At 43.1% G+C, this 19,650-nt stretch overlaps 1 protein-coding gene across 1 annotated transcript in view; it reads left to right on the forward strand.

Moving 5' to 3' along the window:
• Window positions 1-1,439: 1,439 nt before the first annotated feature.
• Window positions 1,440-19,650, forward strand: part of CD63 (CD63 molecule) — a 33,857-nt gene continuing 15,646 nt past the window's right edge. The window contains exons 1-2 of the mRNA XM_075852159.1: window positions 1,440-1,547; window positions 1,870-1,948. Of these exons, the coding sequence (XP_075708274.1) occupies window positions 1,883-1,948 (66 nt within the window). The 5' untranslated portion in view covers window positions 1,440-1,547; window positions 1,870-1,882. The remainder of the gene's footprint in view (window positions 1,548-1,869; window positions 1,949-19,650) is intronic.

The raw sequence follows: 19,650 nt of genomic DNA on the forward strand, positions 1-19,650 counted from the left end.
TTCCATGAATAGGTGATAATTTATGATTTTGGGAATACCGCTTTACTAAATTAGGGTCAGTTTTCACATTATGCCAGGGCTTGCCTCTGTGGCACTGATAAGTCTTTCCTAAGTTCTTACCTTATAGGACATTAAAGGGATTTTCTAGCTTTCATTTTGAAAAAAAAAACGCACAGGGAAAATGTAAGGTGAACCCTGATTGGTTGCTGTGAGCAACAAGGGAACTCTTTCTGTGAGACATATTTTCCTGGGCCACCACTAGGGCACTACAGGAGGTACTGCTGTTAGGTTACCCAGGAAAATCACCTGTGGGCTGCCACCCACTCGCTGCTCACCAGTGTAAATGCCTAGGGCACAATTAGTATTCTGTTTTCCCTCCCCCATGGACCCAATAAATATATAGTATGGGCATGAAGGACTGCAAAAAGATCAAGTATCCTTGAGAAGTATAACAGCCTACCAAATGTGCCCACCAAATGTACGTAGTGGGGTACAACAATATCGTAAGTTCAGGGGACCTAATCATTTGCCCATATCGGGTCCAGATATTTCTGATGGCAGTCCCTTTATTCGCTACCCCGCGGTCTGCCTTTATGACTAGTGACATTTTGTCTTTAGTGACATAAGGTCAAACAATTACGTTGTCCAATGGCTGCCAAGGGACATTACACACTATAGACGTAACATCACGGCAACCTACAGCTACTGGTTTGAGCAGTCACATGGTGATACGTTATTATGGACGAAACGTCACTGTAATAAGTAATAACGCCCGACGAAGGATTGGGGGAAGTTAAAGAGGTATTACCATGTCGTACATTTATGGAATATCCACAGGATATGCCATAAATGTTAGATAGATGCGCCCACCTCTAGATCCCGCACCTATCTCTAGAGCGGGACCCCTGACCCCGTCCTACCATCAACCGCTGGCCTCCGACCAACATCTCGCCTCATAAGGCAGTGGTCGGGGCCCAGCGACATCGCAGGAGGTAGGAACAGGGGGTCAGGGTGCCCCATTTCTAGATATAGGTGCAGGTCCCAGAGGTAAGATCCACATCAGACATTTATGATATATGCTATAGATATGCCATAAACCTCCGAGATCGAAATACCCCTTTATATTACAAATGTTACTTTTCTATTTCCTATGAACTCCCTAAAGAACAGACAACAGCTACATGATATATATTGTCAGCCATATGTCTGGAGTCTAGAAATACACAGAATCCAGAGATCTAGAAGTAATGGAGTATAATCTCCAGGTTGTGCTCTGCACACTGAACGGCAGGAAATCATGACTCATGATACACACTGGACTCCGTCACCACATACAATGAACCCTCATGTGAGTCACGGGGGTTCCCGGTATGAAGCCACCCAAGGTACACGGACAAGTCAACCCACCCCAGGTCACATGACTGACGACTAGCGGGCGGGGGCAGGAAGTTTGGCTGGAGGGAGGGGCCCGCTCGGCTCCACCATTAAGTGAGCTCAGTGTGAAGCAGCAACAGGCAGGGAGAGCGGCTATCCGGAGTGCAGTACAGGTGAGCGCCCTCTACGTAGGCTATCACGGACCTTACACGCATGTATGGTGGGAGTTGTGTGCGGTGACCTCAGCACACTCTGGGGAGGATAGTGTTAAATGCCGCCAGTGATGCGAGTTATTACTCCTGATAGAATGGTCTTTTAACTCTTTCGTTGCCGGATACTACAGGAAGTGCCGCTTGTCTGCGCTGCTTTGTAGGGTGTAACCAGGCAGCAGTGTCTGACATTAGAGCGAGGGCCGGCGTTCCCAGGATCTCAGCACGCTCATAAAATCTCTAGTGTTCCCTATTCTAACACCTTGTGATCCTTTTTATTGTGCAGACACGGCAGCAGGATGGCGGTGGACGGAGGGATGAAATGTGTGAAGTATCTCCTCTTCGTTTTTAACTTCTTGTTCTGGGTAAGTTTGTGTTGCCAGTTCCTGTAGTGAGTTGTAATAGCAGCGCCTGTAATCCGTGTGATGTCCTGGCCGGCCATTGGGGGGGTTCTGGAAGACGCTGGTCACGTGCACTCAGCTGGTGGCCGGGGCTCGAGTTCTACAGAAGCGAAATAATCCAAAACTTGTGTGCAGCGCGCCCTCCACCCCAGGTGTGGGCAGATCCGCAGCAGCTGTTTGTCCTCGTAACGTCAGATCACATGGTGACTGCCTCCTCTGATCCCTGCCTGGGCTCACCCCCACCCCCAAACTGATTATGACGCATCTCAAAGGGTCTCAAACTAATGCCGAAGTGCATCAGTCGTCGTCGTCGGCTCAGCCACAATCTATATACAATTTTTTTTTTTCATCGAGGATGGCAACGGCTGATGGACAGGAAAGTGATTGCAAAGTTAGATCAGTCTGTCAGGAGTCTTCTATCTATTGTGTAGCCAAAATAAAGCAATGCCCCCTATGAATCTGGCCCTAGATCCTGTTCATGCTTGATACAGGGGATTTAAATTGTGGTACATCTGGTATCTGTTTTTAAAATGTAATTTCTAGATAAGGTTGTGTTCACATCAGCGTTCGGTTTCCGTTGATGGGTTCTGTTAGGCTTTTCCGTCGGAGGAACAAATCAATGGAAAGGGAAACCATAGCTTCTGTTTGCGTTACTGTTTTTCAATGGTAATGCTTCCGTTGCTAATGGTTTCTGTCTCCGTTCCGTAAGGTTTCTTTTTTTTTTTTTGACTGAATTAATAGCGCAGTCGAATACGCGATCTTTTCCGCAAAAAAAAATGGACAGAACAAACTAATACCATTAGCAACGGAAGCATTACCATTGAAATCAGTAATGCAAACGGAAGCTGTGGTTTGTCTGCCGTTCCGTTGATGGGTTCCTCCGATGGAAAAGTCTGATGGAAACTGAATGCTGATGTGAACAAGCCCTTAGACATGTTAAAATCCTACCAGTCTAGACTGTAAGACATTGGCGCACAGTCTGACTGTCCACATACAATCGCCAAGGTCTATTGCTAAATATGTCGTGTATATGGACCGCTTGAGTCTAGCAGATCCCTGTGTCCTGTTAGCTGTTCCGAACTTTGAGTGTGTGTACGTGTAAATTTTGCCCTTTAGGGATATTCACTTATTCATACCACTTCAAACATATTTAAGTCAGTGCTAAAATATTCTGTTTGACTTCAGTGTGTTAAGATGGCTTCTCTCCTGGAGTTGCAATTCTGTAGTAATGAAACGTTACACCGCCGCATGTAGGTTGCACAATGTAGCAGATCTTTACTTTATGTGCACTACAAGTCATGTGCTAATGTTCATACCATATATTATGTAAAAATTCCTGAGGACTGATCGTGGATTGTTTTACACTTCAGGAACACTTTCTGTGTCCAGTACATTTAACCGGTTAAGGACTAGGCTGTTTTACAGCTAAATGACCAGAGCAAATTTCACAATTTTGCTATGCGCTTCTTTACATGACTATAACTCAGCAGGTGAATAAAGTTCATCTTTGAATTTTACACTCTTTTTAAAGGACAGATAGGGCTTTGTTTTAGTGGCATTTGTCAGTATATATCATTTTTTTTTTTTTCACTAAAGTGGGCAAAATTGGAAAAAAATGCAAGAATTTAACAATTGCGTCGGTTTATGCTAGCATTTTTCACACACGGTATGAACCACGGCCAAAATTAATCTCCTTTCACATTCTTCCACTTCTCCCGTGCATGGGGATACCAAATATGTGAGCCTTATTCACTGTGCGGGCATGTGCCAGGGCTTGGCATAAAAGGAGGCTTTTTGGCCTTTTCGGTCCAGGAATTCTGCACTTGATTTTAGAGCCGCATACTGTTTTCTGGGGGGCCTAATGCTGCTGAAACATTAGAAACACCCCATAAATGACTTCATTCACACAAGTAGACCCCACAAGGTTTCCTTCAAGGGGTTTATCATATTTTTAGCAAGTCCAGTTATCTTCTGAAAGTTTCTTGAATAAGATGGAACAAAATAAAATCAGCACTTTTTTAGCAAATGCGTCAGTTTAGGCTAGTATTTTTCACACACGGTATAGACCACGGCCAAAATTCATCTCCTTTCACGTTCTTCCACTTCTCCCGTGCATGGGGATACCAAATATGTGTGCCTTATTCGCTGTGCGGGCATGTGCCAGGGCTTGGCATAAAAGGAGGCTTTTTGGTCCAGGAATTTTGCATTTGATTTTATAGCAGCATACTGTTTTCTGGGGGGCCTAATGCTGCTGAAACATTAGAATCACCCCATAAATGACTTCATTCACACAAGTAGACCCCACAAGGTTTCCTTCAAGGGGTTTATCATATTTTTAGACAGTCCCGTTTTCTTCTGAAAGTTTCTTGAATAAGATGGATCAAAATAAAATTAGCAATTTTTTAGCAAATGCGTCAGTTTATACCAGCATTTTTCACACACGGCTTAGACCACGGTCAAAATTAATCTCCGTTCACATTCTGCCACTTCTCCCGTGCACGGGGATACCAAATATGTGGCCTTATTTATCACATAGAGATGTAGGAGGGCGGACGATAGAAGAAGCTTATTTCACAAATCGCTTTTTTTCAAAGCTGGTTTTACAAAACTCAACAGAGTTTCTATAACACTTCCAAAATATCTGCTCTTGAAGCAGAAATCCCAAAATATTCATCTAGGGGTATAATGGGAATTTATTTTTTGGGGTTTTCTAAAATAAGAAATTGCAGGTTTATGCAAATGGAGCTCTCCAGCAGATGAACTTTAGAGAATATGCAAACATGACATCCACCCCCCACCCATTCCCTCCCTCACCCTTGGAGTAAAATCAGGGGAAAAATAAAAACGTAATGTAGGGCAAATATATTTTCAACAAATTAACTAAAATCTAATAATTCAGAACAGTGTGGTATTTTTTAAAACATGGCTCAATGCACAGGCCTGGTTGCGAGGGACATGAGGGACAGAAATATCGGGAATCTTTGCGGTGCCCATCTTTTCTGCAGACGCGGCACTTTTTCTGGGGGTTGCTTCTGGTTGCTGTTGGGGGAATCCGACTGATGAAGTGTCTTTCAGTCAGTCGCGTGACATCCTCAGACTGGGGGCATTCTCGGGTGTCCTGAACATCAAAAATGAGGCCTTCAATAATTTTCTCCTGGAAATCCAGGTATGTGTCTCTGCCTCTGTTTTTTTTTGTAGAGCACAAATGAGTTGTGGATGGCCACCTGTAACAAATAAATGGCCACTTTTTTGTACCAGGTTTTAGTTTTGCGTTTTACTAAATAGGGCTGTAAAACCTGGTCGCTTAAATCCACCCCCCCCATGTACTTGTTATATTCGGACACGCTCACTGGTTTGTGCTTGTCCGATGTTGCCCCTCTTTCCCTCACTGCCACTGTTCCTGCGGTATGAATCGTGCTTAGCACATACACATCTTTGCGATCCCTGAACTTGACCGCCAGCAATTCCTCAGATGCATAAGCACAGGAGTCCCCCTTTACCATGCGCTTCCCCACTAATTGCTGTGGAAAACCAATTCTGTTTTTGCGCATGGTACCACATGCCCCAGTCCTTGCAGCATGCAAATGCCTAAACAGGGGCACACTGGAATAAAAATTATCACAGTACAGGTGGTACCCCTTGTGAAGCAGAGGCTGCATTATCTCCCACACGATCTTACTGCTGGTGGAAAGATCAGGGGGGCATCCAGGAACATTTATTGTGCGGTCCCGCCCTTCATAAATCCTGAAGGCGGTGGTATATCCTGACCCGCTTTCACACAATTTGTAGAGCTTAACGCCATATCTTGCCCTTTTGGAAGGTAGATATTGGCGAAAGCTAAGTCTGCCATGAAAGTTGAGGAGGGATTCGTCCACACTTACATTCTGCTCAGGGGTGTAGAGTTGCAGAAATAAATTATTCAGGGAATTTATTAGCGGTCTTATTTTGAACAACCGATCCCGGTTTGCATCGGTACTTGGGGGGGCCTGTGCGTTGTCATTGAAGTGGAGGAACCTCATTATTGTCTCATAACGAGACCTGGGCATTACTGCAGAATATACTGGGGTGGCTTGGGCGGGTCTTGTTGACCAGTAAGACCTAATGGAGGGCTTTTTGACAATACCCATATTTAGGGTGAGCCCCAAAAAAATTTTTAATTCCTGCAAATTGGTGGGCGTCCAATCTCTGGCATGGGTGGATGAAGGTTTCTGCCTTATATATTGCGTGGCATATAAATTTGTTTCGTGGACAATCTGATTTAGGATGTCGTCCGTTATAAATAAAGAAGTAATCCATTTGGACAAAATTTGTATTGTCCACGGTTATGCCAGGAGTGGCCGTAAATCCGTGGATTCTAGGCCCAAAAGATGGGGCAGGTGCCCATACAAGAGCCTGGACTGGAGGGACCAGGCTGTCCCGTGCTACAGCGCTACTTGGCCCTGCGCTTTCATGTTCTGCAGTTTCGACTGCATCAGGGACAACGTCCCCTGAAGATGAACCTGAAGTGATGCTGTCATCGTCACTACCTAAAACAGGTTCCATCTCGGACGCCATCTCTGATGCGGTCTCCGACTCAGACCACAGCATGGCGTATGCCTCCTCGGCGCTAAACAACTTCCTCGCCATAACGTAACTAACACTAAACAAATTTTTTTTTTTTTTTTTTTTTTTTATAAAACACACAAACTAACTGCTATATATATCTACACTACCGCTAACAAAAAAATAAACCGCTATTGCTATATATATTATATATATATGTGGATATATATATAATTATATACTCCCTACCTGCCTATTCTAATAGAATAAAAGAAAGAAAGGTAGATAGATAGAAATCTATCTATACAGAGAATGTTTTAGTGTAACTGTATTTTTTTTCACTGTAATCTTCTGGCAGCAATTCTCCCGAGTCTCTTCTTCTCCTCAAACTGAAACAATGTTTGAGGAGAAGAAAAGAGGCAGGAGATTTACTGCCAGAAAAGTCAAAATAAAACAAATGTGGTCGCTGTGATAGGTTTTCACAGCGACCACATGATCAGGGACCATCAGATTGGTCCCTGATACTCTGCCCAGTGCCCAGAGCTGTTGGTAACAGCGAGGGCACAGGGCTGTGTGCACGCGATCGCGTGCACACTGTTTTCTATGCAGAAATGCATGTGATCGCTGTGATTGGTTGTCACAGCGATCACATGTTCAGGGGCCAAAAGATTGACCCCTGACATTCTGCCCAGTGCCCATGGCTGTTAGCAACAGCCAGGGCATAGAGCTGTGTGCACGCGATCGCGCGTGCACAGTCTCTGAAGTGCGGCCGTATATATACTATACGCCGGACTTTAGAGACCCTGGCCGTATATTTACGGCCAGCGGTCGGGAACCTGTTAATATAGAGGCATGCATGTAAACCGTAAGGCCTCATGCACATCTGTGTTGGAGGCTACATTAAGGCCTATGTCGCAGATTCGGCTGAGATTACTGTGGATCATCAGACAATAGGGCGACATGCTGCGCTGTTGTCTCTGGTAAAATTGGACACCCTGGAAGAACCCATTAAAGTCAATGGGTTCCTCCAGCAGTGTCCGTTGTGCAGCGGAATGTGACTTCCATTATTCCCTTGCTCTGTTCCTCTGACGGAACGGGACACAGATACCGGCTGGGTTGCATATAGCCTAAGGGTGCAGTCACACGGGGCAGATTTTGTTGCAGAACCTTCTGCAACTGAAAATAAGTTCCATTCGTCTGAGTTTCTTTCCTGCAGCAGGCGCATGGATTTCTGCAAGTTCTAGTTAGATGAATGGAACTGATTTTTAGTCACAGAAATATCTGCAACAATCTATCGCATGTGAACCCAAACACCCTTTATCCTCTGGACAAGATCCGTACTCTGAGGTCTAGTTTTAATCCAGTGTACTTGGTGCTGCATTGTTAAAGAGACTCTGTCACCAGATTATAAATGCCCTGTCTCCTACATAATCTGATTTGGAGCTGTAATGTAGGTAACAGCAGTGGCTTTTATTTTGAATAACTATCATGAACAATTTTAGGTTTATGCTAATTAGTTCTTAATGCCCAACTGGGCGTGTTTTTACTTTTTTCCAACTGGGTGTTGTACAGAGGAGTGTATGAGGCCGACCAATCAGCGTCATACACTTATTGTTACAGCCCATTGTTAGTGTGATTGTGCAGTGAAAGAAGCCGGCCTGGAACAATGAGAAGTCTGACGCTGATTGGTCAGCGTCATACACTTCTCTCCACAACGCCCAGTTGGTAAAAAGTAAAAACATGCCCACTTCTCTATTAAACTAATTGGCATAAATGTGAACTTGTTTATAACTTGTGCAAAAAATGATCGTTTTCAAACTAAAAAACCACTGTTCTCCACATTACAGCGCCGATAAGATTATGTAGGAGATAGGGCACTTATAATGTGGTTAGTCTCTTTAAAGAGGCTCTGTCACTACATTATAAGTGCCCTATTTTATACATAATGTGATCGGCGCTGTAATGTAGATTACTGCAGTTTTTTTTAATTTAGAAAAATGATAATTTTTGACGGAGTTATGACCTATATTAGATTTATGCTAATGAGTTTCTTAATGGACAACTGGGCATGTTTTACGTTTTGACCAAGTGGGCGTTGTACAGAGGAGTGTATGACGCTGATCAATCAGTGACCAGTCAGCCTCATACACTTCTCTCCATTCATTTACACTGCACATAGCGATATAGCTATATCTCTATGTGCGGCCAACATAAACACACTAACGCTACTGCAGTGTCCTGATAATGAATATACATTACCTCCAGCCAGGACGTGATGTCTATTCAGAATCCTGACACTTCTGTAGCGTTTCTTTGAGATTTACAGCAAGGCAAACATAATCTCGTGAGATTACGATGTTTACTGTCATTTAAAATTAGATTATGCCTGCCTGGCTGTAAATCTCACACAGACTTCAGAAATGTCAGGATTCTGTATAGACATCACATCCTGGCTGGAGGTAATGTATATTCATTGTCTGGACACTTGAGTAACGTTAGTGTGTATGTGGCTGCACATAGTGATCTAGTAAGATCACTATATGCTGATTAAATGAGTGAAGAGAAGTGTATGACACTGATTGGTCAGCGTCATGCACTTCTCGCCAACGCCCACTTGGCCAAAAAGTAAAACACGCCCAGTTGTCTATTAAGATAGTCATTAGCATAAATCTAATATAGGTCATAACTCCGTCAAAAATGATCGTTTTTCTAAATAAAGAACACTGCTGTAATCTACATTACAGCGCCAATCACATCATGTACAAGATAGGCCACTTATAATGTGGTGACAGAGCCTCTTTAAAGTATCTTTTATAACTGGTTTGGAGGCCGTATATAAAGTATGATCTTGTAAATCTGGAATGTTAGTAGATTCTTATGAGTTATGGTAACGATACTGGTATTCCCAGTCATAAGGCTAGGTTCAGTGTTTACTTGTTTTTTCGCTTGCGTTTTTCAGTTTGTTTTTTTTTTTCTTGTGTGAACGCAGTGCCCAAATGTGTTACAGCATATGGTAAAACATAAGGAGCTACACTGTTTTTGTCGGGGTCAGAAATCAGTGCCGTCCCCCAATTTAATTTTTTTCTCCATAGGTTTTATTTTTTTTAAATTCTAGAGAAGCCTAAGACGACATGTACAAAATGACACAGCATTTTACGTTTGCAAGAACTAAGACTTGGTTGGGCCCCATTGCTCACTTTTCTTTTTATGATGGTTTACGAAGTCCTATAATTATAGCCACATTTTACACTTGTGCAGTAAATCTCGAGTTGTGTAATATTCATTCTAAGGTTACTTTTGCATCCTAAACCTTAACTATAGGTATTTTCTGAAGCTTCTTATGGCTGCCTGTGGTCAGAGGATGATTCCATGCAAAGAAATGCGAGGAAACCTGTAATCATGTCTTTTGGAATATGGTCGTTTTCTTGCTGAATTGTGTTTTTGTTTTTGTTTTTTTACTCTGATTTCTTTTAGAAAGCATTTTTGTCTTTACCTTCCACTTAACTCTTCACACTTTTTATTTTATTTATGCCATGCTTCGTAGTATACTGGGCCTGATATCGCACATGTGAAATACAACTATCTTTGTAATAGGAGGCACACGCCTCTTAATAAATTAGTTGCAGTTTATGCGTTCCAAAGTGAAATTTATGCTGGTTTTCTGTCGGGTTGTGAGTGGCTGCTGCAGGGGAAGTGCAGTATTACATGGATGGCTCCTTATCCTCGAGCTCTCCGCCCCAGCCCATAAGGGGGTGAGCAGGGGGTTCACCCTCTGACCTCTTTATACCTTTAAAAAGGCAAATAGATGGGTTGTACTGATAGGACTATTTGGTGTGTGTTTCTATTGCAGCCCTTAAGCAATAGGATCCTGGTAGCTGAAACCCACTAATCAAACAAGGGGCAATAGCAATGTCCACTTTCAGGAGAAATTGTTTCCCCCCCCCCCCCCCCATATCTGATCCTTTATTAATATGCAACGTTACAGATATTAGTTATGGATGTCGGAGGGGAGCCCCCCATGTATGCCACATCAGAGCTGCTTCCCTAGCGATAACACGGGATGGCCAGCTTATTGATTCACCAATTTCTTAAAGAGGGGGGGTCTTCATGAGAATCTTTCTTTTTAACTAAGCCAAACCTGCATGTTTAATGAAGAGAACAGGGTAATGATGGTGTTCCAGGGAGAGTTACCTCATGTTGCCAGCTTTTTGCTGTCCTTTACCAGTTCTTCGTGGAATAGAAAGTGATCCTCTTCTCATCCAACTCTGAAGTGTGCATGTATATAGCATACCAAATGTAGATGTAGAAGCCGCATTTGTTTCAGTGGTTACAGAGTTAATAATCTGAGGTTTTTCATTTCCTTTAGCACACAAACTACCATTTGCCAATAATCATTGTATACAAAGTAGGATGGAGTTTCTTGCTGTTCTTATAATTTCGTTTAATGGTAATGTAACTGTAAGAGTACAAAAAAATGCACCTGGAATCCTCTAGTTATTGGTACCCTCATCCTATGCCTAAATAGTTTCTTATGAGAAACCATTTAATAGAAGTACTCCCAGTTAGGGATGCACAATGCATCGAAACTTCAATGCCGTGCACCCTCCAACTGTTCGATACTGTTCCATGTATTTCGATACTAAGCTGTGCGGCCGCACAGCTCCGTATAGTAACGTGAATGTATGAGAGCGGGGCTGCGACTGTGATACAGCCATTGTCCCGCTCCTAAGTCCTGACAAGTGCGCGCCATCAGGATGATGCGATGCGGCCAGCACTAATGAGCGGCAGCACTGAAGACAGAACATGGCGGGCCCACTGCAAAACACCCCCATGTTCTGTCTTCAGTGCCTGCGCTCATTAGTGCAGCGCCAGCCGCATCTCCTCATGCTGACCGCACATGCACTTGTCAGGAGTGGGGCAATGGCTGTAATTGCTGTGTTGCACAACCGCAGCCCCGCTCTAACGGTGGAGATGAGACCTCCGCCCGCTATTCCCCCTGAATGCTGCGATCAAAGCTGACTGCAGCATTCAAGGGGAAAATGAGAAGGTGGGGGGGATGCCCCTTGGATTGTGTCACAGGGAATCCCTGTGACGCGATTGAGGGACATAGCATATATGGGCAGACAGCCCAGGGTCCATTTAAGGACCCCCAGAGCGGTCTTGCCATTTTTCCTGTTAGGGCATACTGAAGTATTCCCTAACAACTGCCTGTGTACTATCCATGTATAGATATATGCCAGTACATGAAGTTTAAAAATAAAAAAGTAAAAACACTAATGTTAAATTTAAAAAAAACAACACATACATTCTTTTACAATAAATGTTAAAATGTCTCAATACAAAAAATATACACACGGTATTGGTGCGGCCGTAATAACCGTCAACTATTTTTATTTTTTTTGCGTCCTTTTATGATGTGTACGCTGTAAAAAAATAAACTTTTCTTTCACTTATCAATGTAAGGCACGAGGTGTGGTGACTTTAACCACCTTGTGCCTTACCTTTTGTAGTAATTAACCCCATCATGTACCTTACACATTAACCCAATGTTGACCATTATAAATGAGGAATATGATGGGGTTAATTACTAGTAATGTGAGGCACATTCAAAATTTCATCACACCACGTGCCTCACGTCAGAAAATGGAAGTACTTATTTTTTTATTCTTGTTGGCAAAGTGTCGTTTTGGAATCTCAATACCACACAAAGTATCGCTATCTAAGTCAAAATTCTGGTATCTTGACAACCCTACTCTCAGTCTAATAAAGCTTTCTCCTAGTGATCCCTTGACAAATTTTGGATTTTATAAGCTCCCAAAAGTTATGGCTAACTAGTTCTAAAAACTAAACTGTCGTCCTCTCCTTATACCATAGGAATGCTTTGGACCAACCTGCAGAGATTTGCTTAATCGCAAATGTCACTTATTACATGCACGCCACGTTTGCGCGGCTTTTTGTTTCTATTCTTATTTCACCACTTTTTAAAAGCGGTGAGAAAATGAGGTTTAGCAATAGAGGGCAGGGCCTCCAACTGTCTAAAACGTTTACTACAGTTTTCGCCAGAAATTGGCATGAATCATGGTGCAAATCTACGCCTGCTCATAGCAGGTATAGATTTCAAATTCCGACTGGAATTTTGAGGAAGATTTTGATCTGCCTGCACGCAATTTGCTGCGTTTTTCACCTGCGGCCATTGAGCGCCGCGAGCAAAAACTCTCTCTGCCTCCCATTGATGTTAGTTGGAGGTCAGACATAGACGCCCGAAGATAGGGCATGTCTCTTTTTCCCACGAGCCGGTTTTACCACTCGCAGGGGGGGAAAAAACCACCTCCGCCTCCCATTGAAATCAATGGGAGGCTGTTTTTTTTTTTACGCATTTTCCAACGCAGTTTCCGCATCAAAAAACGTGGCAACTTTGTGTGAACAGGGCCAAACCGCAAAAGATGTGCCTGTTATATTAAAGAGGCTCTGTCACCAGATTCTCAAATTCCTATCTCCTATTGCATGTGATCGGCGCTGCAATGTAGAGAACAGTAACTGTTTGTTTTTTAAAAACGTTCATTTTTGGCCAAGTTATGAGCTATTTTATATATATGCAAATGAGCTTTGAAATGGACAACTGGGCGTGTATTGTGTTTTTAACTGGGCGTGTTTACGTGTGACGCTCACCAATCAGTGACCAGTCAGCGTCATACACATCCATTCATTTACACAGCACATACTGTTCTTACTAGAACGATATGCAGCCAGATACACAAGTGTCCTGATCATGAATACACATGACCTCCAGCCTGGACGTCATGTGTATTCAGAATCCTGACACTTCTGAATCTTTTCTGTGCGATTTCCAGCAAGGGAAACGAAATCTCGCGAAATTACACGTGTCTTGCTGGAATCTCACAGAAAAGATTCAGAAGTGTCAGGATTCTGAGTACACATGACGTCCAGGCTTGAGGTCATGTGTATTCATTATCAGGACACTTGTGTATGTGGCTGCACATCGTTCTAGTAAGAACACGATGTGCTGTGTAAATGAATGGAGAGGAGTGTATGTTGCTGACTGGTCACTGATTGGTCAGCATCATACACGTAAACACGCCCAGTGAAAAACACAATACACGCCCAGTTGGACATAACGAAATAAAAACGCCCAGTTGTCCATTTCAAAGCTCGTTTGCATATATATAAAATTGCTCATAACTTGGCCAAAAAATGAACGTTTAAAAAAAAATAAATAAATGTTACTGTTATCTACATTGCAGCGCCGATCACATGCAATAGGCGATAGGGATTTGAGAATCTGGTGACAGAGCCTCTTTAATGTATGTGGTACATATTACTCCAATGTGGGTTTTTTTTTTTTTTCTAAATGTAGAAATTAATGCAAATTTTGAAACTGCTATATAGATAGAAAATAAATGATAGTTGCAACTCTTGTGGTTCAATTAGCAAATGGCTCTAGCCTTAGCCCTAGATTGCAGACTTCTGAGATCTTGTATCTGCAACAAGATAACAACTTGCAACAGAATGAGCCAAAAACTTTCACCGGTAATGACAAGCTTTTGTGACAAATTGCTTTAAAATGTGATTTATTTATTTTTGGCAAGGAAACAAGGCAAGTGTGCAATCCTTTAAAGTGGCCCCTAGTTAAAGGGGGAAACTCTAAGTGAAAACTAGTTTCTTGTGAATTCTCACCGTAGTCCTGATGCCACTGCTGTCTCTTGTAGGTTTCTGAATATCAAAAAATAATTGGGCAGCATATGCCTAGGTGACTACCACAAATCTTCTTAACCCTGTCTATCCTGCTGTCACGGACTCTCCTCCAAGCTGCTTCATGTTGTCTATAGATGGGCTATTGCCAACCAAGCATCTCTGGCCCTCCCTGCAGTTGGCTTAAGTATCTTACTATGTATAACAATTACAAAAAGCAAGTCTGAGGTTATGTGGGATAAATTGTGGGTGATGGGATTGATATGTTTCTCTTTAAATTGAAGCGTTACTGCTGGCTAGAAGGATTTTAGGAGCTTGGGTGCTTTCTGTTTTCGTATTGACTTCAATGTATAAATAGTATGCAGTAAGCTCCCCCTAGTGGTAATGAAAGCAGCCTGAATTTTATTATTTAAAGAACCTGTCACTAGATTTTGAGATTAAACCAATGATGTGATGCTGTACTGCTTGTAAATGCCTATTTAGACATGCTACTGTCAAAATTGTTGTAAATCAGCACGTGTGGTGTTTAATGGCTTACCTGGCTTTATCTGGGCGCTGCTGGAGGGATGAATTACGGTGTCCTCAGTTTCATCCTGTCTTGATTGGCGCTCCGCAGAGCTGGTAACTGATCAAGCGAACATGTGTATCAGACTGCACCTAAAGTATAAATGGAATAACTTTTTATTACAAGGTACAAAATGTAAAAACATTTAAAAATGCACAACCATGTGCCGGACCCAAGTCCTGGCCCCAGATAGCGCACAAGGTCAAATCGCTAATAAAGAAGGAAATACAAATTTATGAACCTCAATAAGAACAAATGTAAGCCTGCATATCCTGAAACAGAAATATCAGGGAGCAATCTTCTTAAAACAATGAACATCTTATGCAATACCAGGAGAGCAAACTAAAGTGGATATAACTAATGTGATCTCAGAAAAGGTTTTTGTCCGCACACCGGAAAGTTGGCTCAAAACTGAATCCATGAGGTTGAGGACCCCATGCGTATTGCCGTGTTACTGGCTATATCGGGCGTCTCGGCAGAGCTAGCAATGACTTCACACGCCCAGCTACAGCCACTTCAGTGTTTACCAGGTACAGCACCGTAGTGGCTCTGCCTGCTGCTCATGCCCTTTCATTTGAATGGGACTGAGCTGCAATCCCAGGCACAGCTGCTACTGAGGTGTACGGCTGTGCCTGTAAGCTGGGAAAAGGCTGCGGCGACTGACACCGCTGATCAGTGGAATATCGGGCATCGAACTCCCATCCAATATTGATGGCCTATCCTTAGGATAAGCCGTCAATTCTAAAATGCCTGGAGAACCCCTGTAAATTGAGGCTGAAAAATCAGACGATAGAACCTAATTTCCTGAAACTGGTGGAAATCCCACCCATTCTGCTGCTAGGCTTGTGAAGTCATAGCTAGGTTTGCTGAGCAGGATGTCGAGTCATGGTGAATTGGCTGTTAAGCCAGTTCTGATTTCTCATCCCTCTAGCACTGCCCAGATAACTCTGATATTCTAAACATATACAGTATATTATATATAAAAAATTATATATAATTTTTTTATATTATAGACCTAATCCAGAAACCAACTATTTTAACAGCGAAATGTCAAGATTGGTATTTGCTAGCCGTACAACATCGCAACGTTTGCTTATTCTCAAGATCGACATTTGTCACTTATCCACAGAGTAGGTGACAGATGTCTGATTGCTGTGGGCACCAGCGCTAAGATTTCCTTATGACCAAAAATAGGCTCCTCGAGCCCTTCCACCCCCCCCCTCCTCGCTGCATTAAAGAGGCTCTGTCACCAGATTTTGCATTTTTGGCCAAGTTATGACCATTTTTATATTTATGTAAATGAGGCTGCATCGTGTCGGACACATCGGCACCAGAGGCTACATTTGATTCTGCAGCAGCATCGGCGTTTGCAGGTAAGTCGATGTAGCTACTTACCTGCAAACGCCGATGCTGCTGCAGAATCAACTGTAGCCTCTGGTGCCGATGTGTCCTCACTCGTCCGACACGATGCAGGACCTGGGGCAGGAAGTGAGTGACGTCACAGCGTGATCTCTCGAACACGCTGTGTCTGCACTGCCAGAAGCTGGGCGTTGTGGAGAGAAGTGGATGATACTTCTATACACAACGCCCAGCTAGTAAAAGAAGTAAAAACGCCCCGATGTACACACATAATACACGCCCAGTTGTACTTTTACTTTAAACACGCCCAGTTGTACTTTAGAAAGCCTCATTTACATAAATATAAAAATGGTCATAACTTGGCCAAAAATGCTCGTTTTAAAAAAAAAAACAACAATGTTACTCATCTCCATTGCAGCGCCGATCTGCTGCAATAGGAGATGGGGGTTTCAAAATCTGGTGACAGAGCCTCTTTAAGGAGAAGTTTGACTGGATCAAGGGTCGAGCGTTCACGCTGCCGTTCTAGTCAAAGACAGACAGCTGAATACAGAGAAACAGATTAATTATAAAGCTGGTTTAGTTGTAAGGATGGGTTAGTCTTAACGAAACTTTTGGGCTATGTTCACACCTGCGTTGGGCTCTTCCGTTCTGCTCCATCAGAAGAGAATAACTCTTGTGTTGCATGACAGACTGACAGAACCCATTGACTTTAATAGGTTCTGTCAGGGTGTCTGTCACTTTACCAGAGATAATCATGTAGCATGCTGCTCTATTGTCTCTGGTAAACTCGGTCAGATCTGCAACGGAGTCGACTGCGCTATTGATTCCGACGAACAGAACACTGTCACAACGGTGACAGACGGAAACAATTAGCAAAGTTTGCATCACTATTGATCTTAATGGTGACAAACAGAAGCTAAGGTTTCCAGTTGCCTTTCCGTTGAGTGGTTACCCCACCCCCGACAGAAACCTCCGATGGGACCCCTTAACGGAAAGGCAACGCTGATGTGAAGAGGCCCTTAGTAATCTTTGCTAAGTTATTGAAAAGGGAAAAACGAAGATATTTCCTTGACATAAGTATTCAGGGCCTTTACTCAGTTGAAGCACCAGTAACAGCCTCTTGGGTATGATGCCACAAGGTTTGCACACCTAGGTTTGGGGATTTTCTGCCATTCTTCTCTGCGGATCCTCTCAAGGTCTGTCAGGTTGGACAGACAGTCGGGCAGCCATTTTCAGGTCTGTCCAGAGATGTTCGATTTGGGTTCAAGTCAGGGCTCTGGTTGGGCCACTCAAGGACATTCAGAGTTGTCCCTAAGCCACTCCTTTGCCTTGCCTGCGTGCTTAGGGTCATTGTCTTTTTGGAAGGTGAACCTTCGGCCCAGTTTGAGGTCCAGAGCACTCTGGATCAGTTTTTCATTAAGAATATTTCTGTACTTTGCTCTATTCATCTCTCCCTTAACGCTGACAAGTCTCCCTGTCCCAGCTGCTGAAAAAAAACACCACAATGATTATGCTGCTGCCACCACCACACTTTACTGTAGGGATGGTATTGGGCAGGTGATGAGCAGTGCCTGGTTTCCTCCTGACATGACGCTTAGAATTGAGGCCAAAAAGATCAATCTTGGTCTCATCAGACCACAGAAACTGGTTTCTCACAGTGAGTACTCCTTTTGTGTGTTTGTGTTGACCTCCTGGAAGTTTGTCCGATCTGCACACAGGATCTTTGGAGCTCAACCAGACTGACGATGGGGTTCGTGGTCACCTCTTACCAAGGCCCTTCATCCCTGATTACTTAGTTTGGTGGGGCGGCCAGCGCTAGGAAGAGTCCTGGCTGTTGCAAACTTCTTCCATTTAAGGCGATGTTCACACAGTTTTTCTTGACGTGGAAGCCGCGCTGCAAAACTCGTCAAACAGCCCGAAAATGCCTCCCATTGATTTCAATGGGAGGTGTAGGCGTCTTTTTGCCGCGAGCGGTAAAACCGTCTCGCGGGAGGAAGGGCATGTCCCTTCTATCTTCAGGCATTTACGCCTCTGACCTCCCATTGACATCAATGGGAGGCAGAGCGTATTTTGCAGTATTTTATTGACTTCTCGTGGCACGTTGTACTTTTAGTGGTCAACTTTGGTCGATCCATTCTCTGTGGAAGAAAACGCCAAAAGTTAAATGTTAGCGTTTTTCGACATTTGAGTTTCTCTGCTTGTAAGACAGATATTCATAGCACGCAAAATAGTTACTAAATCACATTTACCATATGTCGAATTTATTTTAACCCCTATAAGTCACCCCATTTTAAAAACTGCACACCTCAAAGTATTCAAAATGGCATTTAGGAAGTTTGCTTTCATTCCTATAAAGTAAAGGTGTTATTTAAAGATGTGTGTGTTATAAACGGGCTTACAATTCAAGTACTAAAAGTTTTTGGGGAGATCGCAGGAGGGCATTTATTTTTTTATTTTCCCCTAAAACAACAAATCGTTAAAAATCCCTAGCCCCCTTCAATTCCCTTTCTGAACCAAATGCGACGGCTAGTGTGTGTGCTCTAGTGATAAAAAAAATAAAAAAACCTCCCTTTTGTGTGAATAAGCCCTCAGGCTCACATCAGCGTCGGGGTTCCGTTTGGCATTTCCGTTCATCGGTTTATGCATTATGGATTAAATTTGTTGGCTCCCATGTAATGCTACATTTGTGTTTGGCCAAAAGTGGCTTCTCCCAGTGATAACCACTGAAGGTCTAGCTCCTTTAACCCCTGGCAACCGGCTTTCAACCGATCACCATGCCCGCTTCCAGTAAAGAAAATGCGGTGTAAATTCTAGATAACAGAACTGTTGGTGGGGCGGTATTTCTTCACATGAAAGTGCTGTCAACACTGACTTTCTCAGTATCCGGTCTTATCTTGATTTTGTTAACTTTTCGTCGTGTACATATAAAGGAAGTTGCATCCGTCTGTGTGTTGTCTTTGTTTTTTTTTCTTCTACTTCATGCAAATAAGCGGCAATTGACGTGTTGAGTCTGAGGAATAAAACCTAACTGTGTAAGCTGAATAATTATTTGACCAACCATTCCCAATCTCATTTCCCCATTGCCATGCATTTTTGGCATGAGCAGGTAGACTTTAGAGGCTGCCCAACGCCTGCCCATGGAACCAAGAACTTCAACTGTAAAAATCAATCCTGTTAAATCCTAGTTTCTTGGAGCCTCTTTAGACCTATGAGTGTTGGAGAAATTAGCTGTAAGTGGCGAGATTCTCTGGTTAAAACCAGGTATTGTCTGTGACTGGCTATAGTGATATGAAGGCTGTAAACTGATTTACAATTTGCTAATATAATATCTTGCTTGTAAAAAATAAAGGGTTTAAATGCCGTGGCCGCAGAACTGCTTTTGAACAAAGCTTCTGCAGAGAATACTGGTAGCTCTTGCTGTACTTAAGGCTGGGTTCACACGAGCACATTAACGTCCGTAATGGACGGACGTATTTCGGCCGGAAGTCCC

This window comes from Rhinoderma darwinii, chromosome 2, assembly GCF_050947455.1.
Source record: "Rhinoderma darwinii isolate aRhiDar2 chromosome 2, aRhiDar2.hap1, whole genome shotgun sequence".
NCBI lineage: Eukaryota > Metazoa > Chordata > Amphibia > Anura > Rhinodermatidae > Rhinoderma > Rhinoderma darwinii.